Source organism: Zonotrichia albicollis, chromosome 16, assembly GCF_047830755.1.
Source record: "Zonotrichia albicollis isolate bZonAlb1 chromosome 16, bZonAlb1.hap1, whole genome shotgun sequence".
Lineage (NCBI taxonomy): Eukaryota > Metazoa > Chordata > Aves > Passeriformes > Passerellidae > Zonotrichia > Zonotrichia albicollis.
Window position 1 is genome coordinate 1,276,685 of NC_133834.1, and position 15,365 is coordinate 1,292,049.

Below are 15,365 nucleotides of genomic sequence, written 5' to 3' on the forward strand. Positions count from 1 at the left end.
GGGGGGAAACCATTTGAATTTTTAAAAAGCTCTCTTTTGTAAAGTACGAGCATTTTTTAAAGTGTGCTCTGAATTTATTGATTTTTTTCAACCTCAGTGTCTGCAAAAGGCATTCCTTCCCCCAAAAAACCCCATCTGTTTATTGTAGAGAATGTAGGGGACTTGGTAGAGCCCTGACTCAGCACTGGATCTTTGCCTGAGCACCTTGTGATCCTAAAATCAAACATTTATTTTGTGATCCCTCTGCTTTGGGAGCTGTGGCTGTGCCCTTGGCACACAGCCCTGGGCTGTCCTGCCTGTCCTGGGACACAGCCTGTGCATCCCTTGCACAAACATGGATCTCAGGGAAATCCTGCATTTTTTCCCTGCAGCTGATGGAGAAGGAGCTGGAAGGAACATTAAAATACATTGTGCAAATGTGCATCATCACAAGGCACAAAATCCCTTTGGTTCTGCCCATCCTGCCTTTTCCCATCCTCCCAAGTCTCAGTGAAAGCAAAATGAGAGAGCACAGAGAGGATCCTGCACCCTGGAATGGCAGAGCCTTGGTAAATCCAGCAGATCCTGCTCAGGCAGAAGTTTTCCATTTACATTTCTGGGTGTGTTGATTTGGGCAGATCTCTAAGCCCAGACTGGGGGCAGAGGCAGCCCAGGGACCTGTGAGCTCAGTGGCTTGGAAGGGTTTGGAGCTCTTTTTGGTCAACATCTGCTTCCAGTTCCCTCCCTGGCTGAGCAGTGACAGAGAATCCCACCTGTGTCCTGCTCCCTTTGCCTCAGGCCTGATGCTGTTGCAACACTAATTTAAAATGCAGGTGAAGACTTTCCCAGTTATGGAAATCAGAGTCACCTCCAGGCTCCCTGGCAGCTCCAAGTGGGAATTTTGGGGAGCCACAAAGTCCATCCTCATTCAGAAACTGGGAAATCCTCAGCTGACCCCCCAAGCCTGCTCAGTCAGGTTTGTCCCTGAGGCAGTGGGAGGGTGAGGAGCTCTTTGAGGAGGAGGATGGTGACGATGGAGCCACTGGGCTGGGCCAGAGCTTCCAGAGGGGTGGGAGGTTTTCCTGGTGCCTTTGGGTCCTTCTGCACACTCATTGCTGAGATGCCAAGAGCCCTGTGTCCCACTTGTGGCTCCATGAGTGGCTTTGGGCACATCTGGTGGCATTTCCATGTCCCCCCTGTCCCAGGATGTTGGTAAATCCCTTGAGCTCATCCTGCCCAGAGCTGGGAGCTTTGCTGGCCCACGGCAGGGCTGGACACTGCTCCTGCTCTTCCTCCTGCTCAGCCTCCTCTTCCTCCTCAGCGCTGGTGTTTACTCACATTCCAGCTTTCCACCCCATAGCTGGAGCTCACCAGGCTCCATTTCCAGCACTCCCAGCAGGTTCTGCTGGCTGTGGAGGGAGCTCAGGGCTGCTCCTCGTGCTGCTGGTCCCTGCTGGCACTGCAGAGCCCGTGTCACCGCAGTGATCAGCTCTAACTGGGAATAAATGAACTCCTGGGATTTCCCACTGGCCTGGATGCTCCGTGCTCATTCCTCCCTTGTTTCACCATCACTCAGTGTGAGGCTGCAGGGCCTGGCTGCTCCCAGGGGATGATTTCAAAGGGGATGATTTATTTGTGCTGCCTGAGGAACCAGGAATGAGAGGAGAGCTCATAAAAAACCCCATCTCATTTTCCCTGAGCCTCTGTGTGTGGCACTATTGAGCTGTAAACATTCCCCAGGTTAGATTGATGGGGATAGAAGAAGAACCGATCATTAGCACGATTAATTACTGGTTTTGTGGGTTGTGAAAGTCCAGAAAGTTCAGCCACGCCGCTGAGAGCTGGGAGATCCATCTTGCACAAGCTGGCAGCTCCTTTATTATGTGCAGGAGGTGGCAGAGCTGTGGGAGCTGAGCTGTGGGAGCTGAGCTGAGCTGTGCTGAGCTGAGCTGGTGGGGCTGGTGCTGCTGGATGCTGTGCAGGCGGGAGCTGGCCACGGGCCCAGCCGGGCTGGCCACACCTGAGCCTCCACCTGGGGATTGCAGGGATGCAGCTCCCACACCCAGAGTCCCCGTGGGACAGACACCCACGGCCTCTGCCAGGCAGGACACGCCTTTGCCTGCAGGAGCTGGGATGTGTGTGGTGGTACAGGAAAGCTCTATGGGTAATGGAACTCCAGAGGGACTGGCTCCTGAGGAGGCTGGTGCCCACAGGGCCATCTGGGGCCATTGCAGGGACCATGAGGACAGCCAGCTCCGTGCGAGCCATTTCCATCCACAGCCAGGGATGTGCTCAGTGCTGGCCTGCATCCCTGAGGAACAGCTACTGAGCAGGCCCGACGCTGGAGGAAATTCCTTGGGGAGTTTTCTTCCTCCTGGTACCCGCAGGGGCCATTGTGTGTGCCCGGGCCAGCCCAGCGTGAGCTCACGGCAGCTCCCCCGGGCCTGCCGGTTCCTGCCCGGCCTCTGCCCTTCCCAAACCCGCCCTGGCTGCTGCTGCTCCCCTGGGAGAGGCCGGGGAGCCGGGAAGGAAAGGGAGCTGCCCCGGGTTGGGGTGGGACATCTTCCTGCCCGCCACAGCCACTGGGATTCACCCGCCCTGGGCCTGGGACACAGCGCGCCCGCTGGCACCGGGCACCGCGGGCACTGCCAGGCCCGCTGTGACCACGGAATGCCGAGGCTGCCCTGAGCGTGGACCCAGGCCACATCCAGCTCTGTAGGAGCATCAGGGTGTAGGACGGTTGGGATGGATGGAGACGAGAGATCTCTGAAACCAGGTTGCGGAATTTGGGGTTTATTGCAAAGGGCCTGGGTGCAGGGCCCTGCTGGGAGCTGCCAGCCACAGCTCAGAGCAGGCTGAGAGAGAGGGAGAGAGAGGATGAGAGGGTGAGACAGTAAACAGATAAGAGAGTGAGGTTCCCATTACAATACAATAAATCTTCTGTGTTGAATATTCTCATTCTCACTAACCAATCTAGTGACCAAACAAGATACAAATCCTATAGCATTTACATACAGCCTGTAAGAATCACTACATTACCATACTGTGTTACATTTAAACCCTATAAACTCCTCTTTGGGCCCCTTCTGCCAAGCTGTAGGGTCTGCTCTGACCCTTGGGCCTGTCTGCAAGCAGAGGGTGTTGTTCCATCAAAAGGGGATCACCTTCAGCCAGCCACACCATTGTTTTCCAGTTGTTCAGTAACTGAGGTATCTCAAAGCTTGCTTTTATTTCAATCTCGCTTCTTATAGTTCCTATATTCTCAACATCTTTTGCCAGACAATCATACTGATAAGGCTTTCCTGTCTCATCTTCCCCAGCACAGCTGCAGAGCCCAGGTGTGCTGCATGGGCACCCCGAGCTGCCTCATCCCTGGGCTGCCCAAATCCACACACGGGGCAGGGGCACAGCAGAGAGCCAGAGCACCCATCCCTTCCAGGACCTGTGGCCTTGGCTGGGGCCACGCAGGCAAAGTGGCACCCATGGGGACAATTCCCTGCTCTGCAAGGGAGCAGGGATGGGGACATGGTGGCAGGGCTGGTCCCAACCTCCGTGGTGGCCGCTGTGACCACAAGAGGGCCTGGGGAAGCCACCGGCTGCCACTGCACTCCTGGTGGCACCTCCTGTCCACCGCCCCACAGCCCCCAGGACATGGTGGGAGGGAAGGGATGGTTGGTGCCACTGGCACTGGATGATTCTGAGCCCCCCCATCCCAAAGTGCCATTGGGAATCGCCCTCCTTGGCTGCAGTTGTCCCTGCACAGCTGCTCTGGGGAACAGGGAAGGACCAGGACCCTGAATGGGGCCAGGGCCGATGCGCTGCTGCAGCTCTGGGCCTCTCCATGCTCCTCTCTAAAGCTTTTGTCCCCTCACTTTGCTCCCAGATGTGAATTGCAGATGTTGGCACTCCCCCTGGGCATCCCTGTGGCTGCATTTCATTTTGGGGCATTCACTGGGGCCTGGACAGGGCGTCCCTGTGGCCCAAGCCATGGGATCTTGGTGGTGCAGGCATGCAGCCCCTCCGAGCGAGGGGATGTGATGGGGAAGGATGTGGGATCTCCCTCGGGATCAGCCTGTGAGGGGATCACATTAACATCCATTAGGGATGGCTGGGTCCTGCCCGGAGGTGGCAGGGTAATTAAATACCTTTTTAAGCCTCCTTCCTTTTTATTTGGCTCATTCATCCCCAGGGAAGGCCCAGATGTCTCCAGAGAAACAGCAGCACAGAGGAAATGATTTTACAGCCCCAGTGGGGAATCAGCTCGAGCTGTACAGGAAAAATGATTTTCCAAGGTGAGGAGTGAAGGGTTTGTGGCTTTCACTGAATGTCTCATGGGTTCACTCCAGCAAGTGGCACGTTCAAGTGTTTGCTGCCAACAGATGAGGGTTTCTAATCCCATCACCCTTCATCCCCCTGTGCACCCTCAATTCAAAGCAGAGCTTTACCTGTTCTGCCTCATTTTATCCTTATTTTCCTGGAGGAATTGGCCTCATGGCCACTCCAGGGGCTGCTGGAGCCTGCCAAGGATGGATTCAAGTGCAGCAATTGTGTCTCATTGGGCCCATCCCAGCATCCAAGGGCAGGAGTTGGAAAATCGTGGGAGGGAGAAAGAGAGGGGACATGGAGGAGAAACTGGTGGGGAAAACAACTGGGAGAGAATGATCCTTCATGGGTTACAGCCCCCAAAATCCTCCCTGAGAGCCCGTGAGGGGTGACAGAGCCCCAGGGTGAGGGGAGCATGGCAGGGATGGCTTGGCCTGGCACTGACCAGCCCCAGGAGGGGATTTTCCTTCCAGACCCCAACCAAAGGCAGCACAAACCTTGGCAGGAGCAGGGGGTTCATCTAAAAGTGGTGGAAATAAATGTTTCTTTTTGTCAAATTTCCTACAAAATCTGCTGGCAGGTTAAAGCTCAGCAGTGCCAGACTCAGCCCCCCAAACCTCAGTTTTCCCTAAATCCCAGATGCCACCAGCTCCAATGCCCTTTCCCCACATTCTCCTACCCAGCCCTGAGGTTTCTCCCTGTTTTAATGGGGATTGACATTTATTTCCATCAGTGGGAATATATAGAAATCAAACCCTAAAACACAAGCAGAGCAGTGAGGGCTTGCAGAGCTTTTGTACAGCCCAGTTGAGAAAATATCCCGAAATTTTGTCATCTGAGTTGGCACTTGGCCTGGCAGTGACTCCCCGACAGGCAGTAAAAGAGATTTACTGTAAAACTGCAGAAAAAATTGTGTCAAGGAGTTAAATCATGCCAGAAAAATCTGGGAGTGACCCAGCTGCTGACGTGTCTGCCCCATGCAGAGCCGGACCAGGTTTTGCTCTCAAAAAATCCCCACCAAGACCCTGCAACAGCACCAGGAAGCCAAAGTTTCCTTTGATCACATCTCATTTTAATGAGGGCAGGTTCCGAGGAAGCGAACAGTACATGTTTCTGTCAGATTGCAAACAAGCCAGTACAGAAATGTAAAAAAAATAAACAAAAATAAATATCTCCCCTGTTTCTTTCTCCCCGAGTTCATAGCGCAGGGCTGGCCTGGAGACAAGATGGATTTACCGCTGCAGCTGGGCAGCGGCTGTGAGAAATCAGAGTTTTGGGATGTCAGTGTCTGTGTGGTTTCAGAGAGGTCAGAGTGCCCGCAGATCCAGCGAGGAGAGCCTTCCCTGCCAGCCAGGTGAGCAGCTCCCACCTGGGGCAGCCGGTGCTCCCTGGCACAGGAAGCATCTCCACCACTCTGTCAGCGGCTCAGAGCCAGGTCCTCAAGAGGGAAGAGCTGGAAGGAGAAGAGGGATTGGATTATTTTGGAGTACCCAGCTCCAGCACCACCTCCCTCCCCACGTGGGACCCCGTTTCAGTGCTTAAAGCACAGCTCCATTCACAAGTTTCATTAAATCTCCTCCTCCACAGGCTCAGATGTGACCTGCAGAATCCCTTTCTGCCACCGTGCATGCAGATAAACCCCACACAGATAAACCCCACACAGATAAACCCCACGCAGAGCCAAATTCCAGGTTTGGACCTGCCCACAGGGTTCCCAGTGGGAATTTGCCTGGGAAATCAGAAGGATTTAATCAAGGGTGTACCCAGGTCAGAGCTGTGGAGCCCAGGACAGCACACCGTATCCAGGGCTGGGCTGACCTGTCTGAGCCTTCCCAAAATGATTCTTATCCCAGATTTTCTCCAAAAAAATGAAGTGGGGGAGGAACACAGCTACATGTTTCAGGGGCTGATCCAACAGCTAAAAGCCTCGGTGGATTTCAGCTGGATGTTGGCTCCAGCTTTACATAAGAGGAAAGAAATGTAAAGGCTGGAGCCGGCCCCGAGGCAGTCCCACGCAGCCGGCTGAGCCCCGAGGGGCAGGAGAAGGGTCCTGAGAGAGGGAGGGCCATGCTGGGAGCACCCCGGCATCACCGGGCTGCCTGCCCCATGGGTACCCCAGGGACACCCCATGGATAGCCCAGGGACACCCCATGGATAGCCCATGGACACCCCATGGATAGCCCAGGGACACCCCATGGATAGCCCAGGGACACCCCATGGATACCCCAGGGACACCCCATGGATACCCCATGGATAGCCCAGGGACACCCCATGGATAGCCCATGGACACCCCATGGATACCCCATGGATAGCCCATGGACACCCCATGGATAGCCCAGGGACACCCCATGGATAGCCCATGGACACCCCAGGGACACCCCATGGACACCCCATGGATAGCCCATGGACACCCCAGGGACACCCCATGGATACCCCATGGATAGCCCAGGGACACCCCAGGGACACCCCATGGATACCCCAGGGACACCCCATGGATAGCCCATGGACACCCCATGGACACCCCATGGATAGCCCAGGGACACCCCATGGATAGCCCAGGGACACCCCTCGGGCACGGGCAGTTTGGTCCCACAAAGTGCGGGTTTGTGATGCACCAAACCGGGCACACACAGAAATCCTACAGTCCTGGAATGGTTTGGGTTGGAAGAGACCTTAAAGATCCTCCAATTCCGCCCCCTGCATGTGCAGGACAACTTCCACTGCACGAGATTGCTCCAAGCCCCGTCCAACCTGACCTTGGTCACTTCATCCAGCTCTTTTTCTGCCCTGAAGGCAAAGCACAGCCCCTACAAACACACACTTACCTGGTGACCCCTCTCCAAGCTCCCCCGAACCCCAATTTCCTGCTGAAACCCCTGCACGGGGTTTCAGACTCCAGACTCCCCACAACCCGGTGACCCCCAGCGCTCCGGGAGCCGTGGAGTGACCGCAGGGCTCCCCATCCCGTGCGCCCCTCGAGCATCCCGTAGTGACCGCAGGGCTCCCCATCCCGTGCGCCCCTCGAGCATCCCGAGCACCGCGGACCGGCCGCTCCCCGCATCCCCCGCATCCCCGCGGTGTCCCGGGCGTTACCTGAGGCTGGCGGGGCGCGGGCGGGGGCCGGGCGGGGGCCGGGCGGGGGCCGCCCCATCCCCATCCCCGCCGGAGCAGGCGCTGCAGGAGGCGCCCCGGGCCGGGCGGCGGCGGCGGGGCCGGGGCGGCGCCCGGGGGGCTCTCCCCGCCGGGATGGCCCGGGGCTGCCGGTGGGCTGTCCCCGGCGGGGGTGCCGGGGTGCCGGGGGGGTTCGGCCGGCAGCTCCCGCCGCCACAGGTAGGGAGAGCGGCGGACCCCCATCAGCAGCCCCGAGGCGCGACCCACCGTGTGGTACCGGGGGCTGGCGACGTGCTTGTACCAGGCGCCCGCCGGGGCGGCCGGCAGCATCAGCCCCAGCAGCACCAGGGCCCCCCAGGCGCCCCCCGACAGCTGTCCCCTGGCCATGGCGCGGGGCACTGTGCGGGCAGGGCTGTGCCCGGCCCCGGGCACCCCAGCGACGGCTGCCCCGCTCCCGCGCCCCGCCGGTTTATAGCGCCGTCGGGAGGGGCCCCGCGGCTCCGCCCCGGCAGCCCCCGGCCGCCCTCCCCCGGCAGAGCCCCCCCCCGGGATGCCGGCACCCTCCCCATGGCCCCCGGCATCCTCTGAGCATCCCCGAGCGTCTCCCCGCAGCCCGCAGCACCCCGCGCACCCACGAGCATCCCCCCTTAGCATCCCCCTTAGCATCCTCCCCATGGCCCCGAGTATCCTCTGAGCATCCCCGAGCATCTCCCCGCAGCCCGCAGCACCCCGCGCACCCACGAGCATCCCCCTTGTTGCCTTATCATCCTCCCCACGGCCCCCAGCATCCTCTGAGCATCCCCCCGAAAGCCAGAGCGAGCCGAGTGTCCGTGAGCAGCCTCCCTGCAGCCTTCAGCACCGTCCCCATGGCCTCGAGCATCCTCTGGGCATTCCCCCGCAGCCTGGAGCATCCCAAGCATCCGTGAGCATCCTCATGGTCCCTGCGGTGAAGTGCTCAGGGCCATTTGCAGTGGGTTTGCCAGGCTGCTTGCCCTCCTCTTCTGCCACTCCGATCTTAAATACGATATCACCATCCATTCTGCCTTTGCAGTCAGCTGATTCCCCCCTCCAGATTCCTTAATGAAACCAAGCAGGTCAAGTTTATGCTCAGCAGAGAGCAATTCCAGTTCCTCTTGTTGATTAGGGAAGTTCTTTATATGCTGAACTAGGACTAAATAATTTCTGGGGGTTTTTTTAGGCCACACAAAGATTAATTTTAATCTCAGCATTTTAGAATTACGGAATGGTTTGGTTTGGAAAGGACCTTAAAGCCCATCCAATTCCAGCCCTTGCCCTGGGCAGGGACACCTTCCAGTAACCCAGGGTGCTCCAAGCCCTGTTCAACCTGGCCTTGGACACTTCCAGAGATGAGGCAGCCACAGCTGCTCTGGGCAGAGGTTGGAATTTCTCCTTGTGGATTTCATTTTAACACAGTCCAAAGGAATCCCATCCAGGCTGCTTCCCATCATTGGGATCCCCCAGTCCTTCACCCTCCAGCCTCCTCTTCTCCCACCCAACAAGCACAAGTCCCCAGTGGAAACTTTAACAGCCCAGCCTGCAGTTGTTGGTGTTCTGTGCCCCTCCACTCTGGGGGATGTTTTTCCAAGCTCACACTGGGGACAGAACCATGCTGGGAACCCCTCAGAGTGTGGGATCTCAGCCAAGCAACATCCTGCTCCTGTAGGAGCCAGCCCCTCGGCCCGGCAGGGATCAGGGCATGGGGATGGGCAGTGTCAGTGCGGAGCCTCTCGGCTTTCCTCTGCTGAGAAGGCTGGGAGGGAATGCAAATCCCAGCCGGCAGGAGGGTGATCCAGCCCTTCGTGAGAGGATGCTGGAAGTTACGTCTGTGCAGAGCACAACTCGTTCCTGTAATGACCCAGAGCAGAGTCCAACCCAGGCACGGCTCAAGTTCTTGGAAGCGCCCAGTTTACAGTAAGGATGCGGCTGCTCCCGTCTCACTGGGAGCCAATCCTGGCTGAATGGGCTATTTTGGTCACCCCTGAGTGCTCTGGACATTAGAAGGCCTCAGCACTTTGCTGTTTGCTGGAGCCATTAATGAATGGCAGCAGTACAGCCCAGCTCACGGAGCAGCCCGGCGCATCCCCGGTCACCTGGCACAGGACACGCTGCCTCCAGGGCTCTGCTCCCTCCAGCTAAAGCCATTACACTCCCTCCTCCCCACGAGGGAAGGATCGATTCAGAAGCACCTGATGCTCCTCTTGGCTCGTTCTGCACCTGCCCTGTGCCCAAACAAAGGCAGGTTTAGCAGCTCCTGTTTCACTGCAGCCACGCTCCAATGTGGGCTCAACCTTCCCAGGCAGGAAAGGAAGATTCTCTCATTCCCAGAGATCTGCCTGAAGTGTCTTTTCTGTGTGTTTTTGGTGTGACTTGGGTAACTTGTCACCCTGATAAACTCTCCATGAACTGAACTCTTTCCTCCCAGGAATGGTCCCTGCTGACAGCCAGCAGCTCTGTCCGCAAGGCCGAGAGCCTTGGGATGCAGCACGGCTCCGGATCTCCAGCAGAGTGCACGTTTCCTCTCCCAAGTATTTTTAAATATCTTCCCAACGAAACAGCTGATAAGCAATTTGTCTGCTATTTATATTCTAAGTAAGTAAAGATAATTTTAGGATTCTTCTTCCCCTCGCAGAAGCTGATGCTCTGCAAATACCGTAGCACGTCAGCGGGCACATGGCACCGTGCTGCTCCGGGGTGGGCTTGTGCCAGGAACTCCCCCAGAGGAGCAAAATCCTGCTTATTTTTGGGAGATAAAAAACTTTTGAAGAAGTCCTAGTTCCTATGGAAGTCTTGTACAGACTCACAGAAATATGAGATTTTAGCCTCTCGGGTAATTTCCATAGCTGAAGGTGTTTATTGACCCCAGGCAGGGTCCAGCTGACCCCAAGCCCTTTTGGAAACCCCATTTTTATGGTTTTATTTAAACCCTCAGATTATGGCTCCAGCATCACATTTCCCAGCCACACAGACACAGCTCCCAGTGCTGGGGTTCATCCCAGTGCTCATATGAACATTTAATGATGTCATTCCACATTTGCTGAGGGGAAGGGGAATGGGATCATCACTGAATCACAGAATCCTGGAGTGGTTTGAGTGGGAAGTGACCTTAAAGGCCATCCAGTCCCACCTCCTGCTGTAGGCACGGACACCTTCCACCATCCTGGGTTGCTCCAAGCCCTGTCCAACCTTACCTTGAACACTTCCAGGGATGGGGCAGCCACAGCTTCTCTGAGGAACCTAACCATAGGGATTTACCACATGTCTCTGCTGCTGAAAGGATTTAAGGTTTTCTTCTCTCATTTTGGAACAAAATCCCTCTTTTTGTAAGAGGAAGGCTCTGCTGCAACTCCCATCCTGCTGGATGCTCAGCTTCTCCAGAGGGTACCTCCAATTTCTGCACTGCACCCACCATCCCCACCACAGCTCCAGAGCACGAACTGGGCTTTCTGGAAAACATCCAGAGGGACCCCACAGCTGAGGGGAGAGAGGGGTGAGCAGCTGGAGGCACCACATCTTCACCCCTGCAGTAAAGCCAGCCCAGCTCTCAGAAGAGCCTCTCCACCCGATTTCATTCCTGCTGTGCTCTCACCTCCCACCACACACATTACTGCAGCCACTCAGGATTTGTGGCTTTGGAGAATGAGCTAAATGAATTTGATGTCCCAGAAAGAGGCACTTGAAAGCGAAACCGGTGGGGTTTAATGACAGCATTTTCCACATTTTTATGATAATGACTCTGGTGTTTATTGGAAGGTTAGCAGCTCAGCGAGCAGGAAAACAAAGCAATCGGAGAGGCCAGCTCTGCCATGGGGCCTCTGCACTCTTGGGCATTAATGCCTGCTCTATTCACGACATTTTTGGGCCATTTGGGCTCTCCAGCATGTCCCTGTGGGAGTATGAGAGGATGGAGGTGACATCACTTGGCATGAAGAGGAACAGAGCCTGCCCTCCTGCACTCTGCGAACTCATCCAACTCTGCTAATTGGGATCATCCTGTTCTTCAGGCTGGGAAACTGAGGCACAGAGCATTCAGCACATTGCCAAGGACCACCCAAGGAATGGAAGTTTGGCCCGAGTAACCTGGAGCCTCCTGCTCCGAGGGCCTTCACTTGGCCACTGCCCAGCTCTGCCTTCCTGTGCAGGTTGGCCTTGGAATAATAAGCCAATAAGCCAAAAGCAGCTTCATCACTGTGAAATCAGCTGGAGGCACAAGAGTGAAGTTGGAGGTTGGAGAAGGGATGAGTTTTGCTGCCCATGCCATACCAGGCCCTGCCCAAGGTGGAGCACAGCCAGTGCTGCTGTGAGGAGGTGATTTCCAGACAAGGCTGGAAGCTCAGCAGCTGAATGAGCTGGGACTGCAGGCCCCACTCAGAAATGTCACATTTTTGCCACATTTGTGTGAACACCCTGCTGCCCAGGTCACTGCTCTGATTCCCCAGCCCTGCCCAAATTCCTGCACTTCCCCTCCTTTCCCAGATCCACATCCCTGCTGCCTCCTGCATTACCTCAGCCTGGGAGTGAGCAAAGTCTTGGTGGCAAGAAAAGGACATTCCCACACGTGTGGCTCAGTAAATCCTGGTGTTTTCCAGCACCCATCCCAGTGCTGAGCTCCTGGGCAATCAGAGCAGGGTCTGTGTGGGGCTGGGATGAGAAACTCAGCCAGGGGGACCCAAACAGCCCCAGTCCCCAGGTGCTGTGCTGGCAGCACACCACAAAGCCCCAGCAATAACAACCTTTGCCATTTTCTCACATCTCAAGTGTGTCCTTGTGTAACAAACTCGGATCACGGAGCAATTCCTGCCCCCGGTGATTCAGAACGTGATTAAATGCTATTTGTCTGTTCCTCTGAAATAAAGGAGCTGCAGTTGCTACAAACAAATTACGGTTTCAAGCTGTGAGGTAAAACACACCTTGACTCCTGAGAAAGCTGCTGCAGGCTTTGGTGGCTCTGAAGAGAAAGAGGAAACAACAAGGGGTGTTTCCTACTGTTGCAGATCTTGCTAAAGTGCACTAAATTAATTATTTGACTCCTAAGAAGCAACTTATTCCCTGCTATTTTTAGCCTCACGCACTATTTTAAGAGGTTTTGTCTTCAGGGTCCAGTCACGTGGAAGTTAAACAGAAGGCAGTGAAGTCTCCAAAGGATAATAAACTATCTCAAATTACTTTGCTAATGGAACAAAGAGTACTGTAAATGTCACACAGGATAGAACAGGAGCAGGAGAAACCTTTGCACGAAACAATGGATCCATTAGCACAAAGGTAAGGAAAAAACCCCACAGACTTGTGATGCTTGTGCAGAGCTTCACGGAGCTGCTGCTCCAAGCCAAGGGAATTGGTTTCCACACTTGGATTCTGCGCTGAGCTCACACCACAATCACCCACACTCTCAGGGCATTGATCCTTCAGGATTTCAAAGCCCTTTACTGACAATAGCTAAGCCCCAGGTGAGTCAGTGGAATTATTTCTGCTTCAAACCCAGGTACAGAGAGGGAATCACTGAATCACTGATGGGAGACCAAAACCAAACAGAGGTCCAGACTCACCAAACCCACCAAGGGGTCCTCACCTCCAGCTTAATGAAGCTGTCCATCTCCCTGCAAGCTGCAGGAGTGACCCTTCACTCCTGGCCTGACTCATCAGCTGGAGAGCCCAGCTCTGGTGGGGCCTCCTGGGTGAGAGGATGGACTGTGAGACACCATCACCCACCCTGCCCTATATTTTGCCTCTTGTGCACTTGGCAGAGGATGATAAGTCTTCAAACACATCAAGGGCTGCAGCAGCAGCATCACAGAGTGGTTTGGGTGTGAAAAACACCACGGAGGAACCATGACGAGAAATTCCCCACCATGAGGGATGACAGTGCTGCCTCAGGAAAGCAGCAAAGACAAAAACTCTGAGAAGCAGGGAAAAGAGCAGGGAGAAGAGATGCCATGGCTGCTGATGTCTGAAATGTGAGCAGATCCTCAGCTCCCTCCAGCCCACGAGCCAGGCTTTCTCCTGGAAGTAATTCCCAACCCCACCAGAGAGTTCATACCCAGATGTGTGAAGTGCAGAGTACATTTGGCTCCGCTCTGCAGAGTTGCTGCAAGAAGAAAGAGTTGGGAGATGAATCTTTCATTTGACAGTCCTGAGATCTCCTAAGCAAAGCGCACACCACTCCCAAGAGCTCTCCTGTTCTCCTGAACTGTAATTAGCTGAGGCTCTCCAGCACACACGTGTGAGATGGCTGGAGCGCTCGGAGGGGTGTAGATGAGAATAAATCTGCCTTCAGGCAAATCTGCACAGGGTAAGGTTGGAGAAGCCCTCCAAGATCCCTGTGTCCAAGCATCAGTCCGTCCCCTCCTCGTTCACCCCTGCGTCCCCAAGTGCCACATCCACACATTTACTGAGCAGCCCAGGGACCCTGACTCCACCCCTGCCCTGGGCAGCCTCTGCCAGGGTGTGACAACCTTTTTCCCATGAAGAAATTTTTCCTAATATTCAACCTGAACCTCCCCTGGTGCGGCTTTGGACAAGGAGAGCCAGGACAGGGAATGGCTTCCCCCTGCCAGAGGGCTGGGTTAGATGGGATTTTGGGAAGGAATTCTTGACTCAGAGCATGGGGAGGGTGCCCAGAGCAGCTGTGACTGCCCCTGGGTCCCTGGCAGTGTCCAAGGCCAGGCCTGACAGGGCATGGAGCAGCCTGGGATAGTGGAAAGTGTTGGGATTGCACTGGATGGGTTTAAGGTCCCTTGCACCCCAAACCATGCCAGGATTCCATGCAATGAGGTACCTGTGGGAAGCCACTGCTCAGGGGCTGGCTGAGACTCATTTTCCTTAAAACAGAACGCTGAGAAAATCATCACTTTCAGCAGAAACTTTATCAAATGAAGACAAATTTCCCCGTTCTGCACTGAGAGCCTTGGCTGCAAATGAGCCGTGTCGGCACCAAGCTGGGAATGGGAAATTAATCCAAGGCTCAACCTTTGGTTCTGCACTTGGACAGGATCTCAGAGCTGAACAATAAATATCGGGTCTGGGGCTCTGCTGAGTGCAATGGGCTTGTTGTGCTCATCTCCAGACTGATCAATTATTCCAAAGAGTATTTATTGCTGATGAAATGACTGGAGAAGGCCTTTCCCTGCAGTTCTTATGGGATATTTAGTGAGTAAACATCGAAATCAACTATCCCAAGTGTCAATATTAACCCTTTTTCTTGGGAAGGAAACATTACCTGCCTGCCAACACACTGAACTAAGCACCAACTAAGATATTTAGAACCCAGTTAATTCTATAGTATTTTAATTCTTTATGTTTTTGGGGTCACACTCAGTGCTAAGATCCAGCTTTCATTTGCAATCACCAGAGAAATAAACCAGCATCTTTAAATCATCAGCAAAGAATGATTCAATCTCTTCAAACAGGCTTATAAAAACCTCTCTGCACCACAAAATAAATGAATCTCAACACATGACTCACAGGCACCAGCAGGATGGCTCTCCAGAAGGGTGAGGAGCTGGAAACAGGATTTGGTGAAGTTTGAAGGTTTCAGTGTTGGCTTTTTAGCAATTCTTTGTGCTGCTTGCTGATGGTGGGAATGCCAGGAGAGTGGGAATATCTTGTGTGATGATGACAAAATGGAACAGAAAGGGTTTTTTTTGGCATTTTACAGCTGTGGAAAGATGTGTCCAACTGCTGGAAAAGCCATGTAGCAGCAGAGCTGTGTTAGCAGGATATGGAGCCGTGGAATCACAGAATCACTGAGGCTGGAACACAGCTCCAACACCACTGAGTCCAACCACGCTCCCAGCACTGCCAAGGCCACCACAAACTCGTGTCCCCAGGTGCCACATCCAGGGATGGGGACTCCAACACTGTCCATGAGGGAATTTTCCCAATATCCCTGAAGGTTCCCTGGTGCAGCCTGAGGCCCTGGTGCCATGGAGGGGCTG

The 15,365-nt window shown here is 54.8% G+C and overlaps 1 protein-coding gene across 1 annotated transcript; it reads right to left on the reverse strand.

Annotated features, from left to right (window-relative positions):
- Positions 1–5,352: 5,352 nt before the first annotated feature.
- Positions 5,353–7,911, reverse strand: NPW (neuropeptide W). Its single transcript, XM_074552853.1, has 2 exons — positions 7,396–7,911; positions 5,353–5,755 (listed from the first exon to the last, which is right to left on the reverse strand). The coding sequence occupies exons 1-2, from the start codon at positions 7,798–7,800 to the stop codon at positions 5,720–5,722; spliced, it is 441 nt and encodes a 146-aa protein (XP_074408954.1). The 5' UTR covers positions 7,801–7,911; the 3' UTR covers positions 5,353–5,719.
- Positions 7,912–15,365: the final 7,454 nt, after the last annotated feature.

Coding starts and splice junctions, on each gene's coding strand:
- NPW (XM_074552853.1), bottom strand. CDS start 7,800: ATGGCCAGGGGACAGCTGTCGGGGGGCGCCTGGGGGGCCCTGGTGCTG. Junction 5,756..7,395: donor CCGCGCCCCGCCAGCCTCAG/GTAACGCCCGGG, acceptor TTCTCCTTCCAG/CTCTTCCCTCTTGAGGACCT.